Source organism: Portunus trituberculatus, chromosome 23 (genome assembly GCF_017591435.1).
Source record: "Portunus trituberculatus isolate SZX2019 chromosome 23, ASM1759143v1, whole genome shotgun sequence".
In the NCBI taxonomy this organism is placed as follows: Eukaryota; Metazoa; Arthropoda; class Malacostraca; order Decapoda; family Portunidae; genus Portunus; species Portunus trituberculatus.
In genome coordinates this window covers 2,333,045-2,354,636 of record NC_059277.1, presented here as the reverse complement: position 1 = coordinate 2,354,636, position 21,592 = coordinate 2,333,045, and the positions used below count along the sequence as shown (strand labels likewise).

The 21,592-nt window shown below is 38.6% G+C and overlaps 1 protein-coding gene across 15 annotated transcripts; it reads right to left on the bottom strand.

Annotated features, from left to right (window-relative positions):
- Positions 1-832: 832 nt before the first annotated feature.
- Positions 833-21,375, bottom strand: LOC123507899 (serine/threonine-protein kinase PAK 3-like). 15 transcript variants are annotated; one of them, XM_045261189.1, is made up of 14 exons: positions 21,219-21,375; positions 18,330-18,684; positions 17,553-17,754; positions 13,971-13,997; positions 12,047-12,212; positions 11,429-11,562; positions 10,339-10,574; positions 9,639-9,782; positions 9,356-9,542; positions 7,526-7,614; positions 7,142-7,245; positions 6,605-6,766; positions 6,035-6,207; positions 833-5,823 (listed from the first exon to the last, which is right to left on the bottom strand). In XM_045261189.1, exons 2-14 carry the CDS (start codon positions 18,383-18,385, stop codon positions 5,740-5,742), a joined length of 1,764 nt encoding a protein of 587 aa, XP_045117124.1. In that variant the 5' UTR covers positions 18,386-18,684; positions 21,219-21,375; the 3' UTR covers positions 833-5,739. The 15 variants fall into 15 exon arrangements, with proteins under 15 accessions (XP_045117124.1, XP_045117128.1, XP_045117125.1 ...); XM_045261193.1 differs by having other exon boundaries at positions 10,339-10,550; XM_045261190.1 differs by having other exon boundaries at positions 11,435-11,562.
- Positions 21,376-21,592: the final 217 nt, after the last annotated feature.

Sequence of the window (21,592 nt, the reverse complement as noted above, 5' to 3'; positions counted from 1 at the left end):
TCGCGCTTATCTACAAACCCCGACAAGAACTACCTCTTTGTTGCGAGTCACTGGGAGTTCATGCCGCTACTCGTCCTGTTGCCCGGATGAGAGCGAATGTTGCAGGTAAGAAACTATAATTTGAATCCATTGTATCATCTTGTGGTTAATATGGAACAAAAAAACTTTAGCTATAATTCCTCGACGTAAGATTGCTCAACTTTTGGCTAAACTGTGATCACTCGAACAGTTTTCCGAATACACTACTACTGCCTCGAATCACTAGCTCGAACTGATTCTTGAAGCATCGTCATTTCAGCGCCATCTCAACTGTGACTTCAAGATCCACAGCCAATATTCACCATCTAGCCATTGCTATAAATCTACTTCTTCCCCTCTAACGGAGGTGATGTGATGTGATAATACTACGTGATAAGCGGTGATAAGACCTGCATTAGTGAACCTGTGATGTTACGCACAATTCACGCCCGTGTTATGTTTACCTCGGCTATTGTGTGGAGGATTTTTCCTCTCATGGTTCAGCGTGTCAAGTTTAAAGTCTCAGATCAAACACTGAATCACTTCATAACCAAAGGCTCTGCAAGCAACATTTGCACCACTTGCTCACTGTTACCACGTGACCACGTCAGTTGGCGGAGTGGTGCAACTGAAGTCATCACAAACGCACAGACCATATTTTGAAAAATTAAATCTTAAAATGAAAAGAAGATGGACAAATGTTAAATAATGCGTATTTTGGAAAATAAGAACAATTATTTCAACTAAGAAGTAAATTAAATAAAACTTTGAAACAGCTGGACCTGCAGTGGTCACCGAAGTAAAAACTGCCACATGCACATAATTTTTTATTCACATAATCTCACTATAATCGGGTTCATCATCGCTGCCATTACAAAACGTTGCATAGAGAAACACCATGGAGTGCACCGGTCATGTCACGGCCTCGCAGGTTTCCACAAATGCTAATTAATTAATTTCCTATACAGCAAGTGAGTCCGTTGCTCAGGTGTGGTTTTGACTTTTTTTTCACACTGAGATAGTTTCTTAAGATTTTGACAAAGTATACCAGTATTATGACGAAATAGCGTATACAGGAGCTGCACATCCCAGTATTCACGCCACCAAAACCATAGTAAGTGCACAGTTCAAGGATTTCAGGGACGATGAATAACTCGCACTTTTCAGCTTCATGCACAATATTCCATGCCTCTTTCCTGTTCAGTACACCAAGGGGGTTCACAATACACTGATTCACGTCCCAGTGCTCGCAAGTGTTCTTATTCTTTTCTCATAGGTGGTTTAGTTCTAATCTGGCACAAGTACCTTCAAATAGTCACATAACATGCACCTGTTCTGAACCTTGTACAGTAAACACTCAAATGGTATGTGTTCTGCTGCTGCTGCTCTGTGTGTGTGTGTGTGTGTGTGTGTGTGTGTGTGTGTGTGTTTATTACTCCTTAACAAAGCTGAAAACTTGAGACACCCTTACAGCTTCATTAGTCACTGAAGAAGAAAACCCATACTTATTCATAAATCACTCAATAGTTGCTTTCACTTCACTATTCAGTACATGACTTGGTCCTTGGAAACAAATCCCTTATATGCTACAGATTAATACACAACACACACAAACACAAAAGGAAGTTTACATAAAATGGCAAAATAACCTGTAAAGTACTGGCACTTATACATAATCTCAGTTGCAGTTTACCTTCACATACTTAAATCTAACCTTCCTCACAGGCCCTGGACTTCCTCCCCTTCAGCAGAACAAGAAGAAACTGCTCCCTCTAAATACACCAACATGCCAAGAAAGGAGTAGATTAGTACCCTCAGGAATTGTTAAGTTAATATCACTTCATTAATATCTTTCAAATTAGACTGAATATCATGTAAGGACACATGAGGATTGCAGTTTTAGGGAGGAATCAATTTCAAAGGTAACCACAATCTTCTCAATGATCCTGACCTCCTAGCATTCTTCTTTCTCTATCTTACATTACAATGACTGGCTGCATTTGTGTTAAAGAATTGAAATAATGAATAAAGAATCCTTAAGCTAGACAAATAAAACATACAGCTGAGATAGGATAATGCTGCTGTCCCTCTCATTGAACATGGTCTTGATCTGGGACTGAGCTCAAAACTCTTCTGTTGTGAGATGAGCACAGTACCAGAACTTCTTATCAGGTATAAAACTACTACATGAAAAAAGTAATAATAATGAATGCCTTCAATTAACTAGCATGTACTGAAGTAAAAAGTGCCACTTAAATTAAACCAATCTTGGAAAACCAACATGAATTAGTTTGATTGTATGTTTTTGCACCCCAGTCGTAAGATTACATACCATCAACTGAATGATGAACAAATACCTGATAAGGAAAAAAGAAGCAGGTTTCCTTGATTAAATTAAATTTTTATTGCATTTCTTGTTTGTTATTCACGATCTTAAAAAAAAAAATAATAATAATTCTCTAACCAAACATACATGACTATAAACTTTTTCATGATGAGATGTGTCAGCTGAACCAGCAAAGTATGATTATATTTCAATGCATATGAAACTTTATAGAGAGTTTGATAGGAACACAAAGACCTTATTGGTTAGTCACTGTTAGGAGACTGCTTGAAGTGCTACCAAGTCACAGGTTCAATCATACACAAAAATATTATTCACATGAAAGATGAAAAGAAAATTATAAAACTTCAACAAAATTTTAAATGAACTGCATAACCATGAAATGATGACCATGGATAAAGTAGTAAACCAACACAATTATGACTCACCAAGTATTTCTTTCAATAACTTCCTGTCAAAGATCCAAATCCCTGATAAAAATGTAAGTTTTGGCCAGTGGCATGACAGACAAGGGTTGAGTGGCAAGTGCATGGGTGGCCCAACACTTTCTTGCAGCAGCTGGAGAGGGGGACAATACTAACACACACACACACACACACACACACACACACACACACACACACACACACACACACACACCAATTAGCAGAACACTGGCACAAAATACTCCGTTCCATGAAATCCACCCCTTTCCTGGTCCCCTGAAGTATTTGGTATTATTTGAACACTGGAAAAATGACTTGTTTTGCCAACCCCTTGAGGGATCAGGATCAGTGGCATTAAGTATGACTCCAGGTCTCAGTAACACACACACAACACAAACCACAGCAGATGAGCAGATTTGTGGCTCACCAAGCATTACTCCTGACACACAGATGCACCAAAAACAGTTTGGAGCACTGAAAGTTGCCTCCACATGGCTAGGAGTCATCACAAGCTGCCAGATGCCACAGCGCACGGGTTTATGGCACATTTGTTGACACTGACGCTCTCACCACTTGACATGCGTGACTGAGAGACTGTATTAATGGAGCTTGAAATCAGAACACTTGAATGTCCGAGTACTTCCCAAGGAAAATTTTTTTGCTTGACGTTGCACATAGCCAGGATAATCTCTCACTTAACACTGCACACTATCTCACAGCACACATGCATGTAGTACCTTCATGACACATTTTTATTCCCATCCAACTAAATCTTGAAAGATGTGTGGGTAAGGTACTGTTATTGATATTAATTATACTGACTGATGAATAATACTTGAGAAATAGATTATAGGACTACTTTCCTTCTGAGATGTTTCTATCATATCTAGAATACAGGCAGTGCTACCAACCTCTCAAGTTTTCTGGCTCATAATCCAAGAAGTGGGCAGTCATTCAAAAGCAGCAAAACATTATGCACTATCTAAGCTGCACAGCATCTCTTTCTTGCTTTCAATATTTCTTACCACAGCACATCATTGTAACACTGCTGTTTTGAATAAAGCGCTTTGTCAAACCTGTATTGCTGCCACAAGAACACAAGACAATTCCACCATCACCACCTGTGTCAAGACACCACTGCTCCACTTCACTGTCAAGTCACTATGAAATGTCAAAATGAGGCACAGGTTAAATTTCTATTTCTACCATCAAACTCGTGACTATTGACCCTAACATAATGCATAATTGTGACACTTTAGATACACAATTATCTCCTGACTGATACAGCCAGATGAAGATAGGGATGTGTTCAGCAGCTGTACTCAAGTCAATCCCTCCCCTCCCATTTTTGTCATAGGCACTAACAGTACATACTCTTACCAGCTACACATCTACATCAAATAAATATTTATTTCTATTTACAAGGGACACCTGGTACACACTTATGACTGCTTAGAGGTTTATTGGAAAAAGAAGGAAATTTATGGCTGATGTGTGAATTGAAAGAAAGAACACTGTATCAGTCTTACTCCTGAGGGATGCCTAGTGGTGAAGATGAAAACACTGATTGGTCCATTTACAGTAAACAAGGATCTCCTTGGGTATTGGAAACTTGTAAGATGGATAATATTGTTATCATGTTAATACAAGTGCTGCATTCAGACCACTGTTTGGCATTATATTGTGGCACAAATCTACTGTCTGTAGGTGCAGAGGGGATGGGGAGTTACAGGGCTTGCTAGAACTAATCAGAGGCACACAGGCCACTGGCACCCTTCAGGCTCATGGCAGAATGGAGCAATATCACTTTCTTTTTCTTTTTTAAGTGAAAAGCTAATGTTTAAGTTTTCAGTGAACTGGTAAGTCTTAGCTTCCTCTCACTGCTTTCTTACTATCCCAGGTGTTTGCTGACAGAAGGACCAATGATTGACTTCAGTCCATCTACTAAACTCATCCAGTCCTACAAAACAGACACAGCTCAAGTTAGCTGGTTACGTACAACTTACAAGCTCCATTTTGAGTCTACCATGTTATTACAAATTCATTCCTGTATTTATGAAGGATAGCATGTCAAGTGAACACATATGAAAGAGTACATTCTCAGATAATTGAGATTACTAACACATTTATCACTGTGGCTGAGAAGCTCATCAGATCTATACTGTAGCTGTAGATTCCTGAAGTCAACGTGCAAGGGCGCTAAGCAGGCTAGCCAGCTGACTAACCTCTGTCCATCACTGATATGTCAACTGCACAGTTCAAGCTACAACTCTTACCATAGCTACACCACCTGCTCTAATGAGATGACAGGTGTTTGCTGCACATCTTACAAGGACAAAGCTGCTTTGGCTTATGAATCACTGTCAACAAGTGAGAAAGCTTCATGCCAAAAAATATATATATGTGTGTATATAAAATTCAAATAAAGTAATTAACCAATTGACAAACAGTCCTTAACTAAATGACCTTGATGGAATCAAGGAAACTGTTTGCACAATATTATGTTCAAGCAGTGTTACAAATTCACACTAATTATAATTTAATCCTGAGAAAGCTGAATAAATTATTTCTATACCTTAAGATTCAAAGATCAAAATATAAACCCCCTTTCCCACCCTAAGTGATATTCAAACAAAAGGCAAAATCACTAGACAGACAGACTCCTGCTCTTCTTTTCTCAGATGCCCATCTTTGAAAGCACAGCTGTTTATGAATTTGCATATAAAATCTCTTACACACCAGCAATTGAATTCACTGGAGGCAATAGTAATGATCTATTTATCATGTTTCTGTCAACAAATCATCAGATCTACTTGTCACACACTCACTGTGTTTGAGTTCACAGTCTGGCCCAATGCTCTCCTCGCCTGGCTGACCTGCCCGCCCTCAGACCATGACAAACTGCCACACAGGATCTGGGAGGTAATAATCTAAGGGTGAGCCACATGGGCCCTAGTGATTCTTGGCTGCCTCCTTAGCTGCTACAATGAGCGGGTGGAGACTCGAAAGTGGCCGAGCCAACTTGAGGAAGGGGTGCTGGAAAAGAAAACCACAAAAAAATTATGATGCTTTGTATGAATGTAAAAGGTGGATGATATATGAAATAAATATAATGCAAACACACAAGTGCAAAGACAAATTAATGTGGTGGTGGTTCGTGGGAGAGGTTCATGAATCTAAGGCCAGGTTGCAAATTTGCATATGACTAGCAACACACCTGCCCACAATGTACCAAAAGTGTACAAACCTTGAGGAGTTCATGAGCAGTGGAGCGCGTCTCCACTTCCACATCGAGGCAGTGGTCAAGGAAGTCTTGGAACACATGGGACAGCTTCTCCCTCTCCTTAATCTCAGGCTTACCATTGGTTGCTATCAGGTACAATGCTCTGAGGGGGTTTTCATTGAGGTATGGTGGCTCCCCTGAGGAATACAAACATGACATTTGTTAACTATCACTACATACTGAGTGGTTATCCAGGGAATGAAGAAAAAAACACTAGCAGGTGATATTTCACACTAAGGAAAGAACAAAGAACAGTGTTGGCCAACAAGATTTCTGACCCAAAGGTAAGGAAACATAGGCCAAAGATATTTCTCACCTAGGGGAAGGAAAATATTGGCCATTGATATTTCTGACCTGAGAAATAGAAAACACTGACCAATATCTCTGTTCTGAGGGAAAGAAAACATGGGTCAAAAATATTCTGGATCTTAAGAAAGGGAAACACTAACCAATGTTCCTGACCTAAGGAGAAAAATTGGCCAATGATATTTATAATCTTAGTATCCCTCAACTGGAGGTGGAGACAAGACAAACCTTCAATCATCTCAATGGCCATGATGCCCAGTGACCACACATCCACCTTGGGGCCGTACTGCTTCCGCGTCACCACCTCCGGGGCCATCCAGTAGGGCGTCCCCACCATGGTGGTGCGCTTGTTTTGCTCAGGTGAGATTTGTGCACAGAAGCCAAAATCAGCTGTTAGTAGGAAGAAATGTGGAGAGGAAATTAAGTTTGGCATATATGTCTCTGAAACATTGTAAAGTCTGAAGAAATGAAGAAGAAAGAAACTTTAAGTAAGATATATTTCTCACTGAGACCATTATGAATGAAGAAAAAGAAAGAGCTTAAGACATATTTGTCAATGAAATCTGCTGTGGTCTTTGCACATTTTATAATTTATGCTAGTCTGCAATATAAAGGAGACAAAAAAAAAAAAATTACTGTAATATCTGCAGTTGAAACAATCTCTTGAGGGAAGTCTTGGAAAAATATTTCTGATTTGCTAAGTTGTAGTGACACACAAACAAGCAGTAATTTCATAAATGCCAGTATGAGTAAGTTTTTACTTACTTAGCTTCACACTGCCATCCATTCCAAGGAGGATGTTGTCAGATTTGATGTCACGGTGAATGACTTGACTCACATGCAGGAACTCAAGTGCCTGCAACACTTCCCTGAAAAGCAAACCACAGGTGAGGCAATGAAAATACTGGTCCCTTCCTACTAACTTCACTAGGAAAAGAACTTACAAACTTTAGTAAATAGAGTGGTAAGAGAATGATATAAATTCAGCAATGAAGTTCTTAATGTAACATTATTAGGGATGGATGATGAGGGTAAGTGGAAATAAGTAACCATTTTTCATATACGCCATGCGTACACCTGATGATTCTTGCAACTTTCCCTGATGTTGAATGTTCTAAAAATGTTGTGTCCCCGTGGCACACCACTCACCTGCACACTGCTGCTATCTGCCCCTCGTCCATGCAGGTCTCTGTCACCACGTCTGTGAGGGAGCCGCCAGGGAGGTACTCCATCACCACCTGCAGCAGACAGTGAGTAAATCTGGCATCACTAATAGGGTATTACAGAGTGAGACGATAAAAGAAAAGGAAGGTGTAAAGGAACAGAACTCAGTAATGACAAAAGAAATGGACCAAAGCATCCACATCTGAGAGATGGGATGAAATTTCTTGAACATTATATACAGGCAATCCTGCCCTAACATATATAAGTGAAACTGATGGCAGTCATTATCATCATCAGTTTTGTTTAACGTCTGCATTTTTCCATTATAGGGTGGGGTTGGATGGCGATGACTGCTTTCCACAACTGGCAATCTTGTGCTACATGTTTGTCTATTCCCAACAGATTCATATCCTCCGTCACACACTCCCTCCACCTTTTCTTTGGCTTTCCACTGGCTGCCAGCCTCCAACCCTCACCTCCTTCAACTTCCTCAACACCCGTTTCTTCACCCTTCTCATGAGTCCGAACCATCTCAATCTTCTCTTCCTCAGCTCAACAGAGAGGTCTTTAACTCCACACATCTCTGCTACCTCACTGCTGGGCCTCCCATCCTACCACCTCACTCCTGCCATGTATCTCAGCATCCTGTGATCACAGCTACATGGAATATTGGTCAGTCTGTTTTGTCAGTACCCATGTTTCCACTCCTTACAGAAGAGCAGATCTGACACAGGCCTTGTATACCCTTCCCCTGATCCTCAGTTTTATGCAGTTATTTACCAATAAACTGGCAATTTCCCCTATCTTCCCCATGCAGCTGCTACTCTTGCCCTTACTGCTTCCTCTGCAACTACTCCACAGTCTAACATATCTCCCAAATAGCAGAACTGTTGTACCTCCTCCAGCACACCTCCATTCACCTCCAACCCAACTTCCTCGTCGTCACCACCACCACCACCGTCTTCCTCCTTCTGTACATCTTGGACATATAAAGTTCTACATCCCTCTGAGATTCCTCAGACCTGAGCATTGTTGGTGACACCATTTGTTACACATAGTGCACAATACTAAGTTTGCTCCCACTCCTCTTCCACAACATCCACATGGCCATCTTCCTAACTGAATTCTTTCTCTAGTTTCATTTCCAGTCACCATTAGTTTTGTCTTCTCCATGTTTACTTTCAGTCGTTTCTGCTCCATCTCCTTCCACCTATCAAACATGTCAGTCACTTCTTCCCTTGACTCTGCTGTCAATACCAAATCATTGGCATAGAGTAACTCCCACGGGCCATCTCCTCTTGCCAGTTTAGTAGCCTCCTCCATTACTGTGATAAAGGGTAGTGGACTAAGAGCAGATCCCTGGTGTACTCCCACTCTGATGTCATACTCCCTTGATGTTTCTGCTGTTGTTTTCACCCGTGATCTTGATTCCTTATACAAAGACATGATCGCAGTCACGAGCCTTTTGGGTATTTTTTGTCTTCTCTAGATCAACAAAGACATGGAATAGCTTCATCCTTTCACTGAACTTCTGTATTTGCCTCATTATAAAAATTGCATCTGTTGTTGATCTTCCTGGATAGCACTTTCTATTATTTGTCAGGAGTTAGTAGACTGAAACAATGATGTTAATGTGAGAGTTCTGTGCTTTCTCTTGGTTAACCACCTTCTTTGAAGGGAGAAAGTCTTGGTATATGTGTATAAAGGCAAAGGTGAAGGTAATTCATAATGAATAGAAATCTACTCAGCTTGAAGCTAAGAATTCATAATAGTGATCTGAAGCAACAAAATAATATCCGCTCCATTGTGACTCACCCAGAGGTCTTCATTGACGAGGTATGAGTCCAAGTAGTTCACGACATTGGGGTGTTTGTTCTCCTTCATGACCAGAATTTCATTGATAATAAGCTCCTTCTTTGGCTGCTGTGAGAGATTCATTTGTTTGATAGCCACCTCCATGCCTGTGGCTGTCTCTATGGCAGTGTAAACTGTCCCTGAGGCTCTGCAAGAGAAGGAATAAGATACCAGTTATCAATACCCAAAGCACAAGAAGCACAGAAGTATAATTCGACAAGTCTGTGCAAATATTTTTACTCACCCTTGTCCAATCTTCTCCATCTTGGTATATTTCCTATTGGGGTCCCCTACTGACACTATGCTTCTCAGTCGTTCTAAAATCTCCTCATCACTCATTTTCTTCTTTTTCTGCTTCTCTGCCGTCCTTTCTATTGCTGTGCTTGTACTGCAACAAAGGAAGTAGGAAGTGATTAAAGAAAGGTTAGCAGAAACAACCAATCCTTATCATATATGGAATCACAAGATTGCAATGCGAAGTTAAAATCCAAATGAAAGCAAATTGTTATAACTAATCATTCTATTAAACATTAGAACATTTACAACAGAACCAAAAAAATATTGCATAATGAGGGTAACTGATAGAGGTCTTTAAGTGGGAAAGGGGTGATGTAAAATTCTTAGGATCAATATTCAGGATAAAACAAAAAATAATGAGTTCAATCTTGGAAAAGTTAATTAAAAAAAGAGAAAGGAAGAAATTTGTTCTCTAAAAAGACTGGTAGATAAATGGAAGAATCTGTAATCTGGTTGTTTCTGCTGAGTTATTAAGGAACCTTAAAAGATTAGACAAATTTAGAGATGACAATGATTAGTGGTGATAAGTAGGTATGTTTTGAAGGAGAACTGCCACGTGCAGGCTGGATGGTTCCTTGCAGCTTCCTTAACTGTCACCTAGGTCAACATAAGTAATGGGTAACGTAAGCCATATTAGGGCTACTTACCTTGTGTTTGTTGCAGGTTGCGTGGGTGCTGGGGTGGTGGTGGGTGGTGCAGGGGTGATGCTGGTGGCCTGCTGGGGGTTACGATTGCTATCAAAAGCTGCCCCATTAGCATTAGCTTCATCCTCCACTGGTTTAGTGTATATAGATTTAGTTCGCTCAGGTCGGGTAGCAATAGGAGGTGGTGGTGGTTCTTCCTCTTCTTCTTCAGGGACCTTTGATGTATAGCAGAGGATAGACTGGTGAGCAAATGCATGTTGTGAGATTAGAGGGAAAAGAAAGTAAGACACTCTATGGCTCAACTATTCACTCTTCCTTCATTAGGTATTCTAAATGTAAGAAGAGCGTGTTAATTATAGAGTTCCTGATTACATCAATATATACAGAGTATAACAAAGATATTAGAGCAAATAATTATGTTTATCTCTGTTTGAAGTGCACATATGGCATAGACACTACACATGCATACAGATTTGCCGTTTTAGATTAATTTGTTGAATGAGTATGATTCATAAAGCAGGTAAAAAATAAATAAAGCTTGCAAATTGACTACCAGAAAAGTTTATCACATTTGCTTCAAAAAGATTAATCATCTACAATTTCCTTATTTACATGAGTACACCAAAATAAAAAGCTAGAGAATTAAAAAGTAAAGAAAAGACAAGTGCTTGTATAAAAGAAGAATCTGGAAAATTAACTAAAATCCCACACATACTTGGTGAGATGAGGAAAATTCTACATATAATTCAACAGTAGATGGAAAAAACACCTGAGCAGTACTTTCTGCTCAATAAAACAAACAACCTTTCATGTCCAATCAACAAACTCCCTTGCATCATAACATAAAGCACAGGATACAAAACACATCACACATATATCCCAAAAATGAAATATTAATTTAAAAAATCTCATTATAAGATGAGCCCAAAGAAAACTTGTGAATATAGCCATTTGTCAGAGGCATCAATAGCTAACTTGGCCTCACAAAAATAAAGACCTGAAAGTGTCTATCAAGGCAGCTCCACAAAAATAATGATGGCAAACAAAAAGAATTACCACTTCAACAAAACACACTCAAAAGCAGACAACTCACACTGACTTCTGAGCAGGTTTCTGGTGTTGATGGGGATCCTGAAGAGGCATCTGAGATTTTGTGGGGTGAGGGAGTGGCAGGGTAGCTGGTGGTGGTGTTGACTCCTGCCTGATAGCTCGGCCGAGGAGACGGATCTGGGAAAACAAATGTGAAGCAATGTTTAGCTAAAAAGTAATCTCTTATCTTTCCTGATTAAAATGTTTTGAACAAAAGAAATCAGTCAATAAACAAAGGAGATAGGAAAATAAGATAAACACTTTAACATGGGAAGAACAATTTTTGCAACCTCTCCTTAAAAGACTACTTTGATACTGTGAGATCTGAGGAAACAAGGTGAGAGATGATTAGCTAACCTTGCCTAGATTTACAAGACAATTTATCCATAGAAGGATAAAATTTGATTGTTATAACAAGATTTCCTTATCCATATCTTTAAAAACATTCCCTCACATCTATGCAGACTCTAAATGAAGGTGTTTATTAGATGCATTGAGAGTTGATGTGTTAAGAGACAGTGATCATCAAGAAAGCTAAAGATATTTCAGATATCAATCAATATTCCACTCAATACCAACTTATTTTCCACATTAATCTAGAAAACAAACTGTGGACACTCACACTCACCGACGGTCTTGGCGACTGTCATAAATTTTGAGGTCTGATGCTCTTTGGTGGAAGCATCGTAGTAGTTGAGAACATCGAGAACCGCCTGGGGGTTGTTCTTCTGCTCCTGCTTGCTGATGTTAGAGATAGAGAGCAGTTTGGTCCAAGAGTCTGGCATACCCTGTGGGAACCAGAGGAAATGGATGTGAGAAGTGAAAAAACAATGGCAGAGAAGGAAATTGATCAGAGCAATAGGCAGACTGAGGCATGGAGTCAGACCAACCTATAATGACCCAACAGAAACTTGGTTATGTCAACCAATACATTTTCCTAATCTACAGTGAGTAGGGAATGTGTAATTAATTAACTTTTTTGTGATAAACTTAGATATATTCAAAAAAGATAATAGCAAACAAAAACTTATGTTTGGATTATTTAAACTTAATAATAGCCATAAGAAACCAAACTAACACAAAGAGACAAGGTGCAGACACATAGTTAACAATGAACAAAGTCTATAAGTACTACAATAACATATTGCAATCTCTAGTCCCATCAGTAGTAATACCAATGAAGTAGTGTATGCTGGCACAACATAGGCAAATGGATTATCTCAAGTGTTCTAAGTGATTTTGTTGTCTTAAATTACTTGTATATTCCTAGTTTTAATAAATATAACAGCTACAATTATGCAGTCATCTACTTAATTTTCCTCAATACAAAACTGTGACAAAAATACATACTGACAAAATATTCTTCCATTTCTATTCACTGATAAACACTGATTACACGACAAAATGGTACATTCTCTAAGAGTGATGAGTTTAGCTAAGCACTTCCTAAATAAATTTAATGTATGGTTGCCCGAGTCCCCAGGTGGTGGCTGGTAGCCATGGCACCTGTGAAACTTAAGGAGTGCCAGCCCTGTCCCCTGCACCTCAGTGAGCCAGTGCCACGCTACCCTTCAGCCTGGCGGTGTGGTGCCTCACAATAACATGACTGTAGACAAAGTACATCATTGAATACTACATTACCTCTAGCTGGTGCAAAAACCTGCTCACCTCAGTAACACATGATTAGAAGTGCATACAAAAATCAAAATCTTATTTTCAAAGCAGTAAAAAAAATTCCTTCTCCCTAAAAATTACATAAAAACTAACTTGAGGAATGGAACATGCATCTCACTAAAGAATTATAAAAAAGCATGATTCAAAAGATTTACAATTTCCTTGAAATCAATAACAAGGCTTTCTCCCAGATAGAGTAGATATGAACCATCAAATTAGTGTCTTGTTCAGAAAATTAGGAAAGATTTTTTTATGGTCATCTATATACTCCAAAATATGAGAAAATTATTTTTAAGGTTAAGATTTTGAAGATACAAAATCAACTATAAAAACAGACAAAAGGAGGAAACAAAACTGAAGCATTACAAGAGACGAAGTACAAATGGTATGTCTGCTGGCAAGGGTAAACTCAGCTGCAAACAACAGGAAGACTCTAAAATGGAAAGGCTTGTTTCTTTGGGACAGGAAAGCAACACAAGTACACAAAACTGTTCCACTGTGTTGATGGTGTTTTTGTCTTTATAAATAACAAGAGAAGAAGCACACAAACTCTACATCATTATCAGAAAGCCCTGTTGAGTTTCAAAAAAACTGTAAAAAAGAAAAAAATGGGAGGGGATGGTTTGTGGCCAGACATGATGGCCTGGCTTCCAAGCAGCTCAGCCCATCACTGCATCTGGTGAGCAGGGAAAGCTGTCAGGCTGCAGACTCTCCTTTGACAAGTTTTTATCTCACAATGCCACACTCGGCATGACCGGCACTCACTCCCGAGGGCACGGGAAGAAGACTGTGGCTGGGGGAGCCAGGCATGATGACATGGCCCTAAACAGAACAGCCAAGCAGGATTACAAGCAAACAAATGGAAGATGCACCTGGCAACTGCTATGGTCCCCTGTAGGCTGCATGAAAGAAAAAAAGGATCACATCTGCATGATGAGCCTCATGGACCTCCATTTGGATTATTGTCACAGTTGTTACATAGACTAAATAAAGGTGCTGATCCATAAGTTTTGCAGAGCTGCTACAAGCATGGCAAAAAAAAATTAAAAAGTGGTCTGGAAAAAGTCTGAAGTCAATGTGGTGTTGACACAGGTTGTATTCAAATAGGATGAGGAGGAGCTATTTGACTAGAAAAATTACCATGATTAATACATAGATTAATGTAAGAAAAATATTGAAAGTGTAAGAATACAACTATGATACTTGAGAAATATGGGATTCTTTTTTGAGGAAAACTTTAAATACTGTGCAACATCTCACACAGGTGCAAGTCCTTATTCCTCCCGGTACTTTACTGTCATGGAAGTGTCTATTTCTCCAACAACCCTGAAGATATTAGCTTGGCCTCAGCTCACAAAAATAATTATGGGTTAGCTGGGTAAGGTTTTCACTCATCTCTAAATCTCTAATATTATCATAAGCAGTGTGAGTGTGGCTTAGCAAGACAATGATGGTAGAACACCATCAAACTTTTTGTTTCACTAATGTAGATTACAATGACAACAATCTCTGAGAGTTGTGTAGCACAGTCACCTTAGTCGTGCCCATACCTTTTGTGAGCTGAACACAAATCATATCTTGCCAGTATTGTTGATGAAATACCTGCACTGGTAAACATGAACACCACACACACACACACACACGCACGCACACACACATTGGTGCCGGCTGTGGAATGTGTCACAGTGTTCAAGTTTTACCTTATACTCATTTAATGCAGTATCCCACATTGCAAAGGATGGTCTTGGGGTGTACTGGGAACTACCAGTGCAGTTTGTGTAGTTTGCAGTGTGCTGCAACAACACAACAGGCTTCAGCTAAGCACTTATGGGTGTATTCAACTTGGGAACACAGAACAGTTGCTGAAAACACAGCTTTGGAATAAATTGTGATGAACATGGCAAAAATCATTTGAAAATGGAAGCAAAATATATAAATAATCAGAATACAGAGGAAGATGCAAATAATGACATTTTTAAAGCTACATGAAAAACTGTCCTTAACCAGATGATCTCTAAAAACATAAAGTTAAGTTAATGAAAGATGAAAAAAATACAACACTTGCAGCACCGAGCTGCTGTGCTGCAGCCTTCTGTAATGCAATCAAATGCAATCAATGCCACCTGCAGAGCTACGAAGTATTCTGCTGCACTCAAGAAAACATAGAAAAAAAATATTTCAATAAAATCTTTTACCAACAAACATAAACTGTCACTCCTTCCACTCCTTATCAGACAAGAAATTCCCAAGAACAAATCTGAATATCAACAAGAACTCATTATATATGAGGCATTTAGAAGCAGAGAAGCATCTGTACCAATACTGTTTTGAGTTAAAATTCCACAATGGCAGATTCATAAATTCTTTTTAAAAGAACAACGGTATGGTGGCATCACTTCCCTTTCACTCCTTGTTCACTGTTTGGGGATGATGCAGCTTCTCTATACACTAGTTTGTTTGGCCTGCCAGGTTATGACACCTGTCTGAATCTCAGGCATCTGCATATCGAAGAAATGCACATACAATAAACCTCTCTGTTTATCTATTAGATGGTTGAACCTTGTATCACACAATGGAAAGTTAAATTTTCATGATCCACATCTAACTCATAACCAGTGAATTGCCTCTTTGGTTCTAAATGCCTCAATAACAACAATACTTTCTTTGTTACATCACTTATCTTGTGTGCTAATTCTAGTGATTACATAGCTTTCCTTATGAAATGCTGAGCCAATAATCACCTTCATGTGATGGAAATCGCCTCCAAATAAACTGATATATCCTCAATATCCTACCTTTCATATCAATCATTGTGACATTCAAATTTAACTAAAAATTTCATGATACACTTACAGAAGATGGTAAGTTTTCAAGACAAGTGTTGCAACATGCATTGAAAAAAATTCCCTTGGTAGGAAGAACTAGCTGCATTGTTACACACACATATACACAAGTTATTTCCAAATTCATTGTAATTATTATCTCTGGAGTTTTAAAAGTATTCAGGAAAGTCGTGAGTTTCAATTTTTCCTTCTCACTGCGCAGCTGACCTAAGCTTTGAAAATGAAAGACACTCAGTCAGCCTGGTCCTTGATTTCTGAGGGCTAGCAGTGACTCTCATCCCCATCACGATGACAGCTGGCTCAGTTCTCTTGCAGGCGTGCAAGACTTCTTATGCTGCCTCTCGTTACAATATGAGTAAAATGCATTTAATCTTTCAAACAATTTGTATTTTCATCAACATCCACATTAAGTATATTACTCAGAAATTATGAAAAAAAATCATCAATGTTTTTAAATTTATAATCAAAACCAAGGAGCTTTCCTTGTAATAATTAATAATCAATAATTGTGTAACTGTTAACTCAAATTTGAAGCAAATTTCCCACTGGATCAAAAAAAGCATCCACCATGTCTACAGCACACACACATGACATGACTCAGAACAAGTTGAAGTGTGCTCTACAAGTAAACTCATTAGTGACTTACACATTCTGTGCCAGATTTTCTCTACATCTTCACTAACATTAACATATAAACCTGATTATAAACTTAAAAAGGTGAGGAATATAATCCTCAGAAGTAATAAATTGCCAAAAATGTTATTCAATCCTAGAACACTAATTCCTGATTAACATGAAAACTCTCCTATACTAATCTCGTATATATATGATATATTACAAGATAAAAATGAATTAACTCATAATACATATACACTGTACAAATCTCCTCTTGAACAACCTGAATACTATACACAAATATTTACATGAAGGGCAGAGACAAAAAGGTAAAAAGTCAGTGCTCCCTATCCTAGCTGGATCCCAACACAACAAGCAATGTGGGATGCCATAAACTAGTACCCATCATGCAAGTCTTTCCCAGACCAGAAAGGCATCCCACTCCATATATATAAGAGAAGCAGAACTCTAATGCAGTAAATAAAACCCCTCAAAGATTACAGAAAGATTAGACCCCTAAGGTAAACATGGGTAGGGTTGGGTTATATTAGATTACAAATAGATAGATGGATATACTTGTAAAGAGACTGATAATCTAACTTAATATAATTCATCCATGGCATCAAGGTAGCTAATCTTCAGGTAATTACCACACAGCTAAATCCATTCAGTATTTCAGTCCTCATATGATGAATTAAATGTGTGTTTGCACTCCTGGGATCTAAAAATGACTTAAAACCTCCACTATGTAAATAACTCCTTCTCTTTGCTTTAATTCCTTCACAGAATTGATGACACTATGTTGATCTTTCATGAACCTTCGACATTTTTGGTTCCAAAGAAACCATGACTAAATTGAGAAAGATTTACAGATGTACACACACTCACACACACCCCCACCAAAATGACTCAATAACCAAAACCTGCACTGCAGTCACTGTAAGAGACAACCAGTAGAGTGCCACACCCCCTGCTGCCACACCTGCCAACACTCACCGTGAACTCTCCCGTGCAAGCATCGAACCCCACGTGGATGGTGTGTTCAAAGTTAGTCGGGTAAGAGATGTTGGGTTTGTCTGCTTCCTTGTGCCTCTTTCCTCCCTTGTGTCCCTTATGCTTCTTTTTCTCAGACTCAGGTTCCTTTGGTAGGGGCCTCATGTCCACTGCCATGACTGTCTCCGCCCTGTGCAGGAACACACTGAGCTCAATTACTCATGCAAACACAATACCATATACAGTACCATTGTTGTGGTGCTGAAATACAAATGATCAATCTGTCAGTTATTATAACAGTTTGATATAATTTATGTTGTTCTTTAAATCACTTCTAAATAACTGGAGAATTTTACACAATGTATGAACATTATACTACAGATGGAGAAAAAAGTCTGAATAACTGGAGAGTTCTACCCTACATATGAACATTTACACTACATATGGAGAAAAAAACTAACTCTAAAAGACCATTCTATGCAGGAGATCTGTAACATTTATTACTCAGCAATTTACAACTAAGTAATCATGAAGAGAGTGAGGCACATGAACTTTTACATTTGGAGAAATTAACCAAAATCCTGCTCCTGTGTTCACAAAATATTTGAGCACATTATCCCAGAAATACTAAAACAAAAAAATCATTTATCCTCTCCTGACCTTCAACACACACACACTCTTCTACTGAGCAGCTTCCACAATGGCAACAGAAATGGGACACAGTGAGTCAGCACCACACTGAATGACAGGGGAATGACACCACCTTTTCTGGCTTCTTACCTTGTGGACGTCAGTCTGACAGGTGGAGCAGGAGGTTTATCCTCGTCGTCAGACATGCTGAAGGGTGGGAAGGGGTGGCCGAATGTACTCAATTTGGCGGCTTATATAGACATCCAAAACAATAAATTTCCGTCTGGTAGTTCAACCTCTCCCCGTGTTCTCTTCTTGCTCTTCTTTGGCTTTGAATCTCAAACCTCAGATCTCAGGTAGACGGGTCATTGTTTGTGTGTCATTCCGGCCACCACCACCACCACCATCTACTGCCACTGATGCACAGCCCCTCGGCACTGAATGTTTGTGTCCAGCTTGATATGGAATTTTGTTCTCCTCATTTAGTACTGCATCAGGAGAGTGTCTGAAAGGAAGTTATAATACTGTTAATCGCAAGACCTATATACAAATTCTGATTCAGCTATAATACATAACTTTTCCTGATGTCTATTCATTTCCAGTGAAATGGCGACATGATAATAAAAATAAATAAATAAATAAAAAAAAAAAAAAAAAAAAAAACTTATATACACATGTTATCTTCAAGGTGTTCTATTAGAAAGAAATTCCAAAGCAAAATGTTACACTAACTCAAACAAAAGAAAGCTGCATAGATAAGATAAATGATTCTCTGAATAAAACAAATTCTGCAGATAAGATTGTAGTAGTAAAGATAAAAGACAAGCTGATAAGAAAACATTAAGATAGTGCAAATAGGGAGGGTGGCAACCTTCATAGAACAAGGTTTACTGAACAACATTGAAAATCATAACGAAAGATAGAAATTTTACTAAGAAATTATTGAAAACAATTAGTAACTATATGCAGTACTTACTGAGAAACAATGCAAATAAATATTAATAAAAGGAGATAGGTGTATCAAAGTAACAGACATTTAGTGAAGAGCAGTAACACTTAAAATGTACTCCAAAATAATTAAAGAAACGTAAATGAAAGCAACAATGAATATAAGAAAAATAAACTTCTTAGATGGAAAATGAACCTTATATAGAAAAGAAAAACAGAAAAACCTGAAGGATGAATTTTAAGCTTAACAGCTACAAATTAATCACTTGTGAGAGATAAAATTATCATAATCTACAAACTTACATGGAGAACAAATAATTATACAAAGTGAAGGAAACTAAGAACTTGCATAAATTTAAATTGAATTAGAAATAAAAGATTAACTTAAGAAGATTAAAATGTAGACACAAGATACCCTATAGGAAAGGGAAAATATTAAAGAAAATGTAATAAAAATAAGATTTTGTGAGAAACAGCAGAAAACTTATATGACAATATGTATCACATACATGTAAAACACACAATGAGGGGGCAGAGAATACTGACGAGACTTAAATAAAACAAAATACATTATGAGTGACAGATTCACAATAAGTAAGTACATAAAGAGAGAGAGAGAGAGAGAGAGAGAGAGAGAGAGAGAGAGAGAGAGAGAGAGAGAGAGAGAGAGAGAGAGAGAGGATGAACCAAGCCACTCCACCTTACCTCCCTTTTATGAGCTGTTGGTGAAAAAACCCTCCCCCCTTGGTGTAGTGCCAAGCAGTGCCACATTTCTTATGATGCCTACACCTTTTTGTGTCCCTGTTTTACATGCTAAGTCTCCAGTGCTTGAGTTGGCAACATTCCCACAGTGAACACTACGCTTACTGGTAACTTTTCTTGGCTATGAATGGTAACTGGTAACTGATAACTGGAGTACTGATGTAGTTTTGCAGTTATAAAACCATATAGATAGGTATTTAATTATTGAATATAGTTTATATGGATTTTATGTGTAAATTTGCTGATGGTTACACCTAAATTAATGTTTTGTTTTGTTTTTGCATTGGTTTCCTTTAAAGAAATGACAATATATATTTTTACTTTTAAAGAGGCTCCTTAGTATTATTTAAACAATAACAAGCCTACCAGAAGATACCACAAAATAACCACAATAATGGAAAACAAAATGATAAACTGAACATACACTGAAAGACTTGACAATTTTCAGGATGACATCAACACTTATCAGTTATTTCATACATTAATTTGCCCTGAAATCACAAAAGTTCCTTCTCAAATACATAAGATGAAATCCACACCCTAAGAAGATTTAAGAGAGTTACAGCATTAGTGAACAATTAGGTATTAGTAGTATTAGATTCTATTTGTTACTAGTTCTGGTTAAAGTAAAGTTAGGACAGTCAGGATAGCTAATGAAGGAAAACAAGTGATAAGCAGGGAAAATAGGGTGATAAGATAAGATTATATGGCCCCAGAAGACTTTCAAGTTATCAATTAGGGTAGGTCAGTGTTAGGTAAAAAGGAAATCAGAACTGAAATTAACAGAAAGCTAGAATTGTTGGAATTTAAGGATGCACATCACAGTCTAATTACAAATCCTAAATAATTCTAATATGATATGCGTTCTTTGATTAGATTAGGGGTTATGTCAGGGTCAAGCTTGGGAAAGGTCAAGATCCTGGTAATTAATAGCAAAGATATCTTCGAATTAGGGATACAAATGGTGTGGTTAAGTTAGGGAGCCCAAATATCCCAAATAGTTGCCGGGAGTGAGTCAGAGGTGGGTTGGGCTGGGCTGGGTTGGGTTGCCGTGCTGACCAGCCTTCCTTTCCTTACAATATCACCTTGAAATCATTCCCTTTCATCACATATTTCTTCCTACGGCACCCTGAACCCTTCTCCCTATCCCGGACATCCTCAGTTACTCACTTCCTCATCGTATTGACTCATTAAAGCGATGAAAACTCAGTGATTCATCCCCCGTAAATAAAGTGTACAAAAACCTCCCCATGTCCCTTCACCCGTGAGAAACTAGGGACCAATTCAGGATGTCAAGGTGGACACTTGAAGCCCCCCTAGTGTGCTCACCTGGGCCAGGGAGACGAGGCGCCGAGGAGCAAGAAATACAGGGAGAATACGAGGGTAAATGATCCTCCTCGCCCAAGCACCGTCGGCCACAATGATGACGTCACTGACAGCTCTCGACGCCATCTGTAGGCAGGACCTCCTCGCTCCCCGCCAGCATTTGAAGCCCTGACTGTCCTTTTGCAGTTCATATGACATTATGCAAAAACCAATGCAGCCTAAAAGAAACTATTTCAAAAGGTTATGTTATTCTGAAAGCTTATGTTAAGTATCTGAGGGCAGAACCTCCTGGCTCCCTGTTTCTGCCTGAAGCACACTTAATTTCTTCTCTGTGGTAATTTGGCAGATACAGAAAACCATGTAGTCTAGATAGCTGG